Source organism: Macrotis lagotis, chromosome 2, assembly GCF_037893015.1.
Source record: "Macrotis lagotis isolate mMagLag1 chromosome 2, bilby.v1.9.chrom.fasta, whole genome shotgun sequence".
In the NCBI taxonomy this organism is placed as follows: Eukaryota; Metazoa; Chordata; class Mammalia; order Peramelemorphia; family Peramelidae; genus Macrotis; species Macrotis lagotis.
The window spans coordinates 34,131,755-34,146,011 of NC_133659.1; the positions used below are offsets into that span (position 1 = coordinate 34,131,755).

General features: G+C 48.6%; 1 protein-coding gene across 8 annotated transcripts in view; it reads right to left on the minus strand.

Annotated features, from left to right (window-relative positions):
* ST3GAL3 (ST3 beta-galactoside alpha-2,3-sialyltransferase 3) overlaps positions 1 to 14,257 on the minus strand; it is a 138,458-nt gene that overhangs the window by 20,637 nt on the left and 103,564 nt on the right. For all 8 annotated transcript variants that reach the window (XM_074221621.1, XM_074221620.1, XM_074221627.1 and 5 more), the window contains 2 exons: positions 1,789 to 1,883; positions 457 to 520 (listed from right to left, as the gene is read on the minus strand). In XM_074221621.1, coding sequence (XP_074077722.1) covers positions 457 to 520; positions 1,789 to 1,883 — 159 coding nt within the window. The remainder of the gene's footprint in view (positions 1 to 456; positions 521 to 1,788; positions 1,884 to 14,257) is intronic.

The following is a 14,257-nucleotide window of genomic DNA, read 5'->3' on the forward strand; positions in this document are numbered from 1 at the left end:
TCAGGCCAGGAGGCCGTGTCTCTGGGCTGCTCTCTGGGGGTCCTATTCCATGGGGGCCGGTGTCTGTCCCATTATACTGGTGAGAGCTACGAAGTGGTATCGGGGTTGAGGGAGTGGAGAGGGAAGTAAGCTGTCAGGGAAGGGAGTATGACTGCATAGGGAGCTCTTGGACCAATGGAAATTTTAAAAGGTGTGTAGGAGACCAAAGCAGAAGCAACCCATGAAGGATGAAGGTGGCAAACTTGAGGGTTCACAGAAGCTGAGCTTCCTAAGGACCAGGAGAGCTGCTCCAGAATGGAGTGGGGGGGTTTCTGTGGAGGGCAGAAGAGAGGGTCAGGGAGACCTGAGGGAGCAGGGGAGGTTGGAAAGGGACTCAGGCTCTTCTCTGACACTTCTAGAGACAAGGCTGAGAGCTTCCCAGTTCCACATGGCTCCAGGGTCCTGAGGGGGCCTTACCTGTCCAGGGCAGGGGTCAGGCGGTACTCTTTGGTGGCTGACAGGATGGCTTTAATGAGATTATCTGTGGGACAGAGAAGACTGGTTTAGAAGGCAGTCTATCTCTGGGAATCTTTCTCAGCAAACGTCACTTGGAAGCTTCACCTTTAACCATGATTTGGGCATTGATCCCTGGGTAGCTAAGTTCTGAAGTTTGAAGCTAGGGGCCTGGCACCTGAACTTGAGCTGGTGTCAGAAGGTGCTCATGTTCTAATAGCCCACTGAATGTCCAATTGGGCTTCTGTCAGGATCAACCCTGGAGGAGTGGCTACCTGCCCATTTGTGCAGCTCTCCCCTGTCTCATTGCTCACCACTGGCCTGTTGGCTTCCTCCCAGTTCCTTCCTCCCCTCCCATTACCACCCTGGTCTTGCTAGGCTTGGCCTTCCCTGGACTCTTCTCTAGTGGGAGGACAGCTGAAGCCTGGGCCAAGGCAGAAGGGCAGGTGGACAGGCTGTTCTAGCCCCTCCCCAATCCCCACAGGCTGAACACAGTCAAACCACATCCTGAATCCAGGCCTTTCTTTCTGCAGGTGGGCAGGATGGTGCAGGCCCCACTCCCTTTCCGAGGTTGTCGTCATTGTGCCCAAAGGCCCCAGGAGACAGGTAGCCTCCAGGGCTCAAGGGGTAGACAGAGTTAGCAGACTATGCTCACACATGAAAGGGTGTGTGTGTGCGTGTGCATGTGTGTGTGTGTATGTGTATGTGTATGTGTGTGTGTGTGTGTGTGCGCATGCACATGTGGGGCCTCCAGGGCTGCTGCAAGTGTCCATGTAGGCCTGAATATATGTGTTTTGACCTGGGGACATGTATGCACACACAGGAGAAGACATGCAACCATCTCCTCCCTCACAAAAGGGGTTGTGAAGATCCAATAGGATTCCCAGGAAGGGGGAGAGACTTGCCCAGCCAGGCCTTGAAAGCTCTCCTTCCTCCGGTCTACCTCCAAGGGTCCCTATTTCCTGGAGACAAGGCTGGAGTCCCACCGTCATTGGTGCTGCCAGGCCTGCCCCTGCCCAAACCCCACACATGTAAGAGATGTGGTCCTTCTGCCATTTAGAATATGAGCTCCTTGGGGGGGTGGTAGAAGCAGTTTGTGTCCCAAGTAGAGGCACCAAATGGAGACTTTGATAGACCCCTGTCAACTGTCTGATGACCTCTTGTGCCTGATCCAGCTCCCATCTACAGGGACCAGCTTGTGGGGTCCAGGGAGGCCAAGCACTCAAACCTTCCAGTCTGCTGCCTATGGGGTGCTGACCCTTCTCAGCAGTCAAGAGTCCAGTCCCCCCAACCTACCTTGTCCTTTAATTCCAAAGGGTGGCACAAAGTCTCGGATGCGGGCCCACTTGCGGAAAGAGTCATCCAAGAACATGGGGGCAGGCTTGGAGAATCTGCAGAGACAAGCCATCCAGGCCAGTTATTCCTCTAGGAGAGAACCTCTCCTCTCAGCTGGGGGAGCAGGTGGAAGGTGCTAAAGGGAAAAGGTCCCTAATCAGAGTGGAAGCAGCACTCTGCAGAGCGAACAGGTAACCGGTGCCCTTAGAGAATGGACAGCTGGTCCAGCCTCTCATTTTACAGGTGGGGAAAATGAGGAAGATGAGGAAGAGCGATGGTTGGGCAAGCACTCTCACCTGAGTCTGACACCCATCATACAGAAACTCATCTGTGTGGTGTGGAGTCATTCCAGCTCAGGGATGAGAAGGGGGGCACCCAGCCTGGCCCTGCCCTGCCCATGGCTGCCCAGTCTGGCAGCCCCCAAGACCTCTGGCTCCCTTACTGCTTCCACTGGCTGGTCCTTCTCCGGGGATCATCTCCAGCCAGAAGCAAAAGCCTTGAGAGTAATCCCAGGAACAGTCTGGGGGCCCTAAGTTAGCAGGCTCCTCAGAGGAAGCCAGCCCTCCAGGGACAGGGAGCTCCCCAAGCCTCCTGATGGGAGGAGAGATGTGCAAATATAATTAACCCCATTTTTCAGATGGAGCCACTGAGGCACAGAGTCATGCTGCTAGGAAGTGTCCGAGGCAGGACTTGAACCCAGGGCTTCCTGTCCAAGCACTCCACACTGCCTGGAAACAACTGTTTAATTTTGAAAGCCTGTTACTCCCTGGCTCCAATGTAGCTTTGCAGCTTCTCACTGGACACCAGGCCCTGCCGCCTCCTGCACTCTGACAAGCTGGCCTTTTCCTGTTGTTCACCCACAGTGCTTCATCTCCCATCTCCATGTCTTTGCACCAGTTGTTCCCCATACCTGGAATACCCTCCTTTCTTATCTCCTCCCTCTCTAGGCTCCTGGTACAGCTCAGGGACCACTTCTTGCAGGAAGCCTTCCCTAATCCACACACCCCCAGCTTCTTGTACACCCCTCCTTACCATGCCACACCTTGTGGTGAATACCTGTGTTCCTATTTGTCTTCATTCTCTGGATATATGTTGCTTATGCTTATATGGGGTGTCCTGGAGGTCTCCCCCTTAGAATATCAGCCCTATCTGAGCAGGGATTGTTTTATTCTTTGTCCTTGCATCTTCTGAGTCTGCATACAGCTGGTGCTTAATAAATGCATGGTGAAGTCCTACGGTAGAGCAGCAGTGAACCTATAGAAGTTACATTACTTGCCAGGTGGGCAGCCCCAAGCTGCCTAGTGGGCCACAGATCACCAACCACCCACTCATCCCCCTTGCCATCTGCATGAGGACAAATTTCCTAAAAGAAAAAGAAAAATACAAAACTTCCTAATGTAGGTGCTTCAAGGCACTAAATGTCTTTCATTGAACTAATTTGTATTTCAGGGCAGTATTTCCTCTTAAAGCAAAAAGACACAATGAGAAGTAAAGAACCAGTTCTAAGAAATCTTGATCAGAGATTCAGCTAAAGAAAATCATCCCAAAGATGTTTATAAACCAATATGGGAGGGCAACAAATAGAAGAAAAGTGGAAAAGATCTGCAGAGATGGTTATCCACAATTGTTTTCTCCACAAAGCTGGACACACCCACCACACCTGGTCTTGGACCCCACAGCTCTGGAGCTACTTCCAGGGGATGCGGGAACAACTCTAGAGAGAACGAAGATGGAAATGGACTCAGGAATACAGAGGAGATCTACACTGGTGACAGCACAATTGGGAATGCATGGAAGGACCAACATGGATGCCGCCTTTACCATTTTACATCTAACTGAAAGATATAGAGAATACAAGATCCATCAATCAACACACCTTGATTAAGCACCTACTATGTGTCCTTCCTTCTGCTAAGTGCAGAAAAGCAAAAAAAAGCCCCTGACCTCAAGGAGCTCTAGTGAAGTCAGAAAGTCTAGTGGTCAGAAAACAGGGGGAGATGACATTTAAATAACTTGGCAGACAAGATAGACAAGTAGCATTTATGCAGCTAGCCATTGCTTTAAGGGGTGCAAAGTATATTACAAATGTTATTTCACTTTATCCTCAGAAAATGAAAGAAGTGCTATTATGACGACCTTGGAGTCAGGAGGACCCGAGTTCAAATTCAGACTTAGACACTTAATACTTCCTTAGCTGTGTGACCTTGGACAAGTCACTTAACTCCATTGCCCTGCAAAAACCCAAAACAAAAAGTGCTATTACAATTATTTCCATTTTACAGATGAAGAAGCTAAGGCAGAGGGCAATAAGTGATCTGTGCAGGGTCACCCAGCTTGTAAGTATCTGAGGCAGGCTTCTGAATTCCAGTCTTCCTGATCACTGTGCCTCCTAGCTGGCCTAAAACATATTCAGGTGGATGGTAACCTGACAAGGGAAATCCCTGGCAGCTGGTGGGGCTTGGAGAGAGACAGTTCTGGAGCTGTCTTCAGTCTATTGTTTTCTGACCACAAAAAAGCATTTCATTCAGTAGAACAACAGTGTCTTGCTGGCTCTTTTCCCACAAAGCTGTGTGTGTCTCAGTCACATGTCCATCAAAAGCATCTGGCATCTTTGGATTCACCCACAGCAATGACCCTGAAGTCTCAGCCTACTGGCCTAGGCTGAGCAGCTAAGGGAGGCCCCTAGCAAGTCCTGAAGGGCCTAGATCCAGAAGATGGTCATCCAACTTCCTCTTGCAAATAGATGCCTTCCCTGGTCTTCCTGATTCAACTGCCCAGTTGCCTGAATGATGGTTTGTCCTCCAACAGAGGGAAGGGCTTCTTTGCATACCAGTCCAGAGGCTCTGTGGGGCCAGGAATGGGGCCAGATCCAGACTTGATGTCTTCTAGTGCCCAAACCCAGGGCTCTGTACATAGTAGGCACTTAATCAACAGTGAGTTTTCATTTGAAGATGAAGCCTGTTGGACCAATTACTGACCAACTACAGTCATTCAGGTGAAGAAATGGGGAGGGGGAGAGGTAGAAGGGCAGCCCCCCCACCTCAGAGTCACAGAAAAGACCAGTCCCTACTTGAACAGACATCCTCAGTAAGTGCTCACCTGGCCTCACCTTGGAGACCCTTGGTGACTGGGAGTTCACTCCTTCCTAAAGCAGGCCATCTCCTTTGGTTCAAGAGCCTCAAACTGACTGCTACATCCTGCTCATATTTTCATTAGAGACCTTGGATACCAGGCCCTTCTTCACCACTTTCCTATTACTGAATATCACTGATGCCAAACCACTTCCTGGGGCTGCATCCTGACCTAGAAAACCACAAATTAACATTCGCAATGCTGTTGTTTTGTTTATCTTGTTAAACACTTCCCAATTACATTTTTAAGCTGGTTCCTTTTTGAGGGGCTACTCCACCCCAGGCTCATCAGCACCAGCCTCAACTTTTCTTCGCTCCCAACCCCTAAAACCCATCTGTACCAAGTCTTGTTGCTTCTGCCTTTAGAATGCCTCTCCATCCCGATGTCTGGATCACCCCGAATGATCACTTGACCCCATACCTCCTTCTTCTGATTGGCTGATTCTAAATGAAATTCCCATTTTGAGGAGAGGGCTTGGTCCAATCATGGTTGCCTGAGCTCCACCTGGTTTGTTTAGAATTTGTCAGGGCAGGCTGTCTTTCTTTTTTCCTTTTCACTTGACTTGTTGCATTAAGCATTAACCAATACTTGTTTTTAGGTGATGCAGTGGGCCTGGAGTCAGGAAAACCCGAGTTCAAATCTAGCTTCAGACACTTACCATGGGACCCTGGGCATATCACTTCAATATGTTGGCCCAAGTTTTTTCATCTGTTTTTACAGAACTAGAGAAGGGAATGACAAATCAACATATTAGCCAAGAAAATTCCAAATGGAGTCAGAGTCAGATGAACCACAACAATAAATCATTTCTCTCCTCTGCATCTCTTCTCTCCCTCACATAGCTTAGGGCCTCCTAGGCCATTGAAATAGCCTCCAGCCTTCCTTCAAGCCAGATCCTTTATTCAACTGCCAAAGGGATCTTCTGAAACAGAGGTCTGAACTTATCATTTTCCTTCCTCAAGACTGCAGCAGCTGCTCCCTATGGCCTCTAGGACCTAATTTATAACCAGAATCCCAGAACTGGAGAGTTAGGGGGAATCTTTGGGGGGTCACCTAGTTCAGCCCAGACCCAATAGGTAGCTGCATGAAGGTCCTCTGTGGACTAGCCTCCAGCCTCAGTGTTCATTCTTCTCTCACTCATTCTCCTGGCTTATCATCTTGGCCGCCTCTCTGGTCTTCATACATGATGCTCCACCTCCCCTCGCCATGCCTTTGCCCAAACTGGCCCCTCTACCTGGAATGCTTTCTCTCCTCCTTTCTTCCTACTTAGATTGCCTGGTTTTCTTGAAAGCTCAGCTCAGACACTAGAAAATTCTGATGTGAGGCTTTCCTGATAGACTTCCCCCATCCTAATATTACTTAGTTGTCTTGGTACTTGGCATTTCTCTCCAGTCAGTCAGGAGCCTCTTGAAAACAGATTACCCTGCTTCTGTCACTTTGTTTTCAGGGCCCAGCAAGGCATCTGGCCTACAGTAGGCCATTTATATATGCTTGGAGAATGGGGACACTTTGAAAAAGGGCCACCTTCTTTCCAGGTCCCATCCTGAAGAGGGTCAAACCGACATCCCTGAAGAGCACAAAGCTGTTGGGCTCTGAGGGGCCCCTGCCTGGAAGGCTCAGCAAGCTCTTGTTCTCCACTTCCCTTCTAGGTTTCCTTTTCCCCAATGACTGAGAGTGTGAGGTGTGGATGGATGGGGATGAGGGAGTCTCCCCACCATGGCACCCATGATGGTTGCTCCTACCTAGCACCCAGAGCGCCACTTGCATGCCCTAGTTGTTGCTACTTCTTTGGGGTTCTTTCCAAGTGACTGAACAACAACCCTGAGGTAGGCACGTCCAGCCTTGGAGGCAGTCTCGAGTGTGAGACACGGGGAGATCCTGAGTCCTTCAGCCTGAGCTGACCAGAAGCCATAGGGATGCTTCTGTTGTTTTTGCCTGCACAACATCACTCTGGTCTTCTGATCCCATGGCGATCCATACGCCTCCTCACCCCCTGGAAGACCACTCTTCCCTGAGCCCTTGCTCTGATCGGTCAGTTCTTCTGGACCAGAAGACCTGGTGAGTTGCTGTTCCCCATCACCCAGCTGTGGCCAAGTGACTATTCAGCAGTTTCCCCCAAAATGTTCCAGGTTTTAATGCTTTAAGTATCAATTTCCTGAGTTAAGGGTTCCTGTTCATACATGGTTAAGTCTATGTCAACGAATGCTTAGGAAACTTTTGTGTTTTGAGCTTTTTTCTTTTTTTTTTTTGAGAAGGAAATCAACAGCTGTCCTTCATTGTACAAAGAGTGCATTTAGAAGGGTCCAGCCAAGAGCTGGACCTAAGCTCTCAGGGATTTCCTGGGGGCTCCGGGGTGGGGGCTTAAAGAGTCAGAGTCTTCTCTTTTGAGGCTAGGATCACCCAACCTGAAGCCAGGTCCACATGGAGAGAGAGGCCAGCATATGTACAATGTTAGCAGGAAGGCTTAAGAGACCAGGTCAGAGATGGTGATGGAGGCAGATGTGGGTCAGAATAGCCTGACCCAGGCCTAGGGCCCAGGCAGTTGTCCAGGAAGGACCTTAAGGCCAGCTTCCTCTGCTCAGTTCCTGGGTCCTAGGGAGCCTCCAAGGCAGAAGCCTTCTGAACACCCCCCATGGGGGAGGGGTGTGGATGACTCCAGTCCTGGCTCTTGGCTCTGGAGGAGCAGGGGTGGGGTAGAGCAGCTGGGAAGTTAGAGGAAGACATGCCCCAGCCAGCCCAGGTGGAAGGCCAGACCAGGATCCAGAGCACAATGAGAAAGCAATTAAATTCGTGTGTGTGTGTGTGTGTGTGTGTGTGTGTGTGTGAATGCGTGTATGAGAATGTACAGTTGGGTGCAAGTGATGTCCATCTGTTTGTGGATCAACAAACGTTCATGGCATGCCCAAGGCTAGCAGGGTCAGATTGAGAGGATGGATGCTCCAGGGTCTTTCGGGGTCAGGCCAGGCCTCATCCTCAATGTCCCTGGGTCATCTTGGCCCTGGGGGATGCCTGCAGGGGAGGGGAAGTGGTCCAACAGTGGGCACAGGAGGTGAACCTGAGCTCTCCCACACTAATACTCTGCCCTCACCCATCCACTGCCTTGCCCAGAAAACAGCAGGCTAAGGCCTGGGCTCCTGGGAAAAGTGTTGTGAACCCCTCAGTGCCCCTTACCGCCTCTGCCATCTGGTCCTACCCTGCATTTATAGAGACAGCCTAGGTAATGTCTTCCTCCACACCCCACACCCACCACAAAGGATTAGTGCCTTAGACCAGGCCTGTGAGAAAGGCTGCAGCCAGGGCTGCAGTCACAGAGCAGCTGGTCCTGGGACCAAGTGTGGGGTTGGGTGACTGGTCATAGCCCCTCACAGGCTGGTCTGGGCAGAAAAGTCAAATGTGATCCTCCAGCTGGCCAGTCCTTCATCATGCATAGCATAACCTGCTACCTCATTCCATCTACACCAGCTTCCTCCTCTTCTTTTTTCTCACCACCCTGCCCCTCATTAGATATCAAGTCTATGGTGCACCTAGAACAGACTGTGACCAAGGCAAGTCAGGGGACTGGTCCTATCTCAGTATGACCTGTACTAACTCTGGGACCCAGGTCCTACCAGGGCCCTTCTTATTTCCATTGTTCAGGTGGGTAAACTGAGGGAAAGGGACAGAAAGAGAAGAAAGGGGAAGGAAGGAGAGAGTAAAGATAGGAGGTGGGGAGCTGTTAGAAAGGCAATGGGTCACACGGAGGTGGCTTGGCTCCAAGCACTAGATGGTGGATGTGCTTTGCCCAGGTCTAAGCCCCAAGGAGACAAATGTAAGCACAAAGAAAGCTAGTGCCTGCCCTCAAGGAGTTTACATTTTTTTAAATTTATTTTTATTAAAGATATTATTTGAGTTTTACAATTCCCCCCCCCAATCTTACTTCCCTCCCCTCACCCCTGCACTGAAAGCAATCTGTCAGTCTTTACTTAGTTTCCATGTTGTACATTGATCCAAATTAAGTGTGATGACAGAGAAATCATATCCTTAAAGAAGAGACAAAAAGTCTAAGAAATAACAAGATCCAACAATAAGATATCTGTTTTTTTTCCCTAAATTATCAGGAATGGTCCTTGAACTTTGTTCAAACAAGGAGTTTACATTCTAATGGAAGAAAGCAGCAAAGAACTGGGAGAGTCCCAAGCAAAGGGAGGAAAGGAAGGGAATAAGCATTTAGTAAGTGCTTACTATGTACCAGCTAAGCACTGTACTAAGCTACAATTATTCTCTCACTTGGTCCTCAAAACAACCTTGGGTGCTAGCACCCCCATTTAACAGTTTAGGAAACTGAGGGAGACATAGTCACACAGTAATTTTTTGAGGCTGAATTTGAACTTGGATCTTCCCCTTCAGGCCCAAGACTATCTACTAGGCTACCTAGCTATCTCCCTCTCCATAATGAGTTCCAGGAGAAACTGGCCAACGGAAGAAGAGATCACGGGGCAGAGTGTCATTCTAGGGTGAGAAGGCCCAGGTGCTGAGGGAACTTCCAGTGTGAGAAGGCAGCTGGGGCATTTGGGAAAGTCCCAAGTCAAATGCAGAGGTGGGAAGGGAGGAGAAAACTCCGCCTCAGAGCAGCTGTTGAGTATTTGAAAGGCTGTTGACTGACTTGGGGTGAACCTTGTTCTCCTGGTTCCAGGGGGCAGAAGCAGGCGGCAGACGGAGGCCACTCCTAGGACAAAGCTCCTCACAATCAGAGCTGTCTCAGAGTGAGCCAAACCACCCAAGAAGAGTGGGTGAGTTCCCCTCCCTCAGAAATCTGAATGATCAGAGATGCTCAGTGACCACTCTTCCCACTCTTCTCCCTGGTCAGATCTGGATTGGAACCTTCCAGTTTTGACAATCTGCATCCTGCTTGGACATTGGACTTCCCCCAGCATTGGACTCACTGAAGCTAAAGGGGATAAGCAGGAGAAGCACTGGCCTTGAGGAGCTGCTCTGGTCACTGCCAGGGGTTGGAGGAAGGGGACCTTTGGGTCTGACTATCTCTGACAAACCATCCTTCTCCACTGATCCATATGCCAAGGTAGACCAGGTCGGGGAGCCTTTGAGGATAGCAGCCATATGGAGATGGCATAGGGGGAAGAGGATCCATCAATCAGTATTAAACCCCCTTGCTCATTCCCCGGCCTCCATCAGTCAACATCAACCCCCCACTCCTGCTTATTCCCTGGCCTCAATAGATCAGCATCAACCCCCCCAACCCCACCCTGACTCATTCCCTGTCCTCCATCAGTCAGCATCACCCCCCCCATTTCCCAGCCTCCAGCCCAGGCATCCTATCAGCAGCATCAGCCCTTGAACTGCAGCCTCTGGAGCACGGCTCCTTTCCCCAGGCTGCAAGGATGTTTCAGAGAGGCTTGTCAAAGCAAACAAGGTTTTAAGAATGTTAAGGCAGAACACCAATCTTAGAAAGTCGACCTCCTAAGGAGGAGAGCTCCCATATCCCCACAAAAGAGGGGCCACTGCAGAAGGCTGGAGAAAGGGGCTGCTGAGGACAAGAGAGACACAGACCAAAGTCCCTGGTCCTCTTTTGGGGTAAGGGATCATTGCATTTGATTGTGAGCTGGAGGCACCTGTTCAGTCACAAAAGCTGCTGGATGAAAAGCAGGCTTTGTCCCATATTTGAGTCTTGCATCTGTCTGGCTGAGTCCCTGGGGCCAGACCAGGGCTCGTGGCATATGTGTTCTGGAACAGTGTCTGCCTGACTCTTGCCATTTCACCCAAAGGCTATGCATGCATGGTCAAAAAGTCTGACCCTGTTTGCTGACCTTTCTACCCATCTCTCCCCCTGCCTCATTCTTTCTGAACCTCCTCATCTTCATCATGGCTCCAAACTCTTCCCTCTGTGCCCTCTTAGACTTCTCTACTCTGCCCTGACTTTATTAATCTCGACCTGAATGCTGAGCAGTGAAATTCCATATTGTCCTCTGAAGAATCCCTCATTGCTCTGGTCCAGGATAATTCCCACCCCACCCTGGCTTCTTTTACTTCTTGGATATTCTTTAACACAAGCTGGAGAAAGGTCCCCAGCCAAACCAACTGTGCCCACTGCAAATTTACGATGGTCACCTGCAGTTGGACCCTCACGGAAGCAAGATCATCCTTTGATTCCTCCCTAATGGGTTCTCCATCCCAATCACCACCATGGCTATACCTAACTCTCCTCAAACCTCCCATGTCACCCCTATCCTCTTAGAGGACTTTGTTTCTTGTTTCTTGGTTGACTGAGAAGACTGAAGCCCTTCACTTAGTAGCCCCTTCTTCATCTCATCATGCTCCACTCTCTCTTCCTCTGCTCCAATCTCTGACAAAGAGGTAATCTTCTTCTTGCCAAGGCTAAAGCCTTGTGATCTTGGGCACATCTCTACTTGTCTTCCCAAACAGATGCCCCCACTGTCATCCCTGCTCTCTCCCTAGCTCCTAGTTCCCTCTGTGTCCCATCTGGCCCAATTATAAAAATAGATTTCATTAAGCTCCTCATCTCTTCAAACTATTTTCTATATATCTCTTCCCCCCTTAGAAGAGCTGTCTACACTAACACTCCCACTCTCTCAGACCTTTGGCAATCTGGTTTTTAGTTTCACTGCCCAAATAAAACCAATGTCTTCAAAGTTAGCGATCATTTGTCAAATAATATTTTTTTCTTATATTTGCAGCATTTGACACTCTTGTCTGCCTTTTCCTCCTGTCTGTCCTCACTAGATTTTCACGACACTAAATTTCCTAGTTCATTTCCTGTCTGTCTGACCATTGCTTGAGGTCAAAGGGCAGGAGATATACTTTGACCTGTACTTCATGCTTGGAACACCCTCCCTCCTCACTACCTAGAGTCCTTCCCTTCCTTCTTCTGAATGAAGTTTTTTGATCCATCTGCTCATGCTTTTCCTCCCAAACCACTTGTCTATATTTTGATGTTACTCTATAGGCTGTGGTCACTGAATCTCTTTACTCTGAATAGACATCCAAATGTCTATGCTGCCTCCCCTGTGAGTGTGAACTCCAGGAAGGCAGGAGTGCCTGGCTCAAGTGTTTGGTGACTGATTAATTGGGTATGGTCAGAGTTGGGACCTTCCACCTTCTTCTAGGGATTGCTAGAGTTTGGCAGTGGAAGTCATGGGTCCCCTGGGACTCTGTCCTGGTTGGAACACTTCCCCAACTCAGCACATTGGAATAAGGACATTGATAAGACACAACAAGTGAAGTAGAAATGAAGGCAACTAAACAATAACAACAAACTTAGGACAGAGAGGGACCCCTTAAATCACACCCCTCGGGGACCCTTAGCCTGGAGAAGAGACTCAAGGGGTCAGAAAAATTGTCTACAAATCTTTGGCCCCAGAAAGCAGAATCAGAAGCCGAAGAGGGAGGTCCAGAGCAGATAGGTGATGCTCCAAAGGTCTTAACTAGGAGATTTGTTCCAGAGTGGAAAGAGAAAGGGGCAGCAGTGGATAGAGCATCGGCCCTGGAGTCAGGTGGACCTGAGTTCAAATCCAGTCTCAGAAATTTAATAATTGCCTAGCTGTGTGGCCTTGGGCAAGTCACTTAACCCTATTGCCTTGCAAAAAAAAAAGTGCATAAGTGAGAGTGAATGACCTGTCCAGTTGGTTCAATTAAACATTTATTAAAAAAAAAAACAGGAAACATTGTACAGAGTGGAAAGGGAAGCCCAGAAAGGGAGTAAACTCTCCTTCATTGGGGATCTTCAAAGGAAAGCTTGGCATTCCCGTTGGAGTGAAGCCCTTACTGGCTCTAAGTCTGGGAATCTGAGAGGCCATCTGATTGGTACCCCACCCAGCTGTTAGGTGCCCCCTCCTATTAGGGTCATGGTGGGGGCTCTGGGGCAGTCAGGGCACTGATGCCAGGCTCCCTTCTCATCATGTCCAGACTTCACCTATCCCAAGTGACTCTTCAGGTGGCCAGGACATTTGCATGAATCCCTGTACAACATTTGCATCTTGTGGAAATTTCTCAGGTAAGTGTCACGCTAGTTACATCACCTAGGCTTCAGGAAGCTTAGGGCTTCTCATGAATGAGGAAATGAGGAAACAGATGCTGACAGCTGCCAGAGCCAACGTGCCAACAGGAGCATCACCCTCTCATCTGTTTGCTGGTCTTCCTGCCCGGGGCTCTCATATGTACTTTTCCCATCCAGGTCCCAACTCCCGGTTAGGGAAGCTATTGGCCCTCTGTCTGAAGGGGAGGACTAGACCCCTGGGTCTTGCTACCTCCTTCCCTCAGGTGATCATTTCCCAAGGGCCAAATATCACCCCATAATTCCCAAGGATAGCTCCCTTGGACAGACTTCAAGACTTCTCTAAAAATGCCCTCACACCTGGTAGAACAGAAGAGGAAATAGAATATTTAAATAACCTTATCTTGGAAGAAAACATTGAACAAGTCAAAGATGAGCTCCCTAAGAAAAAATCCCCAGGACAGATGGAGTAACAAGAGAATTCTGCCAACTATTTAAGGAACAATTACTCCTAATACTATAAAAACTGTTTGATAAAACAGGTAAAGAAGGAGTACTACCAAATTCCTTTTATGACACAAATAGAGCTTTGATACCAAAACCAGGGAGAGCAAAAATAGAGAAAGAAAACTATAGAAAAATTTTCCTCATGAACATTGAAGTAAAATTTTTTCAATAAAATACTAGCACATGGGCGGCTAGGTGGCGTAGCGGATAAAGCACCAGCCTTGGAGTCAGGGGTACCTGGGTTCAAATCTGGTCTCAGACACTTAATAATTACCTAGCTGTGTGGCCTTGGGCAAGCCACTTAACTCCATTTGCCTTGAAAAAACCTGAAAAAAAAATACTAGCACAGTAAGAAGCAATATATCACAAAGACCATACACTAGGACCAGGTGCAATTTGTAGCAGGAATACAGGGTTGGTTCATTCTTATGAACCGAAAAACATAAAAAAATCAAATTATTATGATTATTTCAATGGATGTAGAAAAAGCATTTGAGAAAATATAATACCCCCCCATTCCTGTTAAAAACACTAGAAAACAAGGAATCAATGGAACCTTTCTTAAAATTACCAAGAAGTATCTATCTAAAAACATCAGCAAGCATGTCTATAATGGGGATAAGCTAGAAGCATTCCCAATAAGGTCAAGGGTGAAGCAAGGACTTCTGTTATCACCACTGTTATTCAATGTTGTACTAGAAATGTTGGCTATAGCAATGAGAAGAAAAAGAAATGGAAGGAATTAGACCAGGTAATAAGGAAACAAAACTATCATTCTTTGCA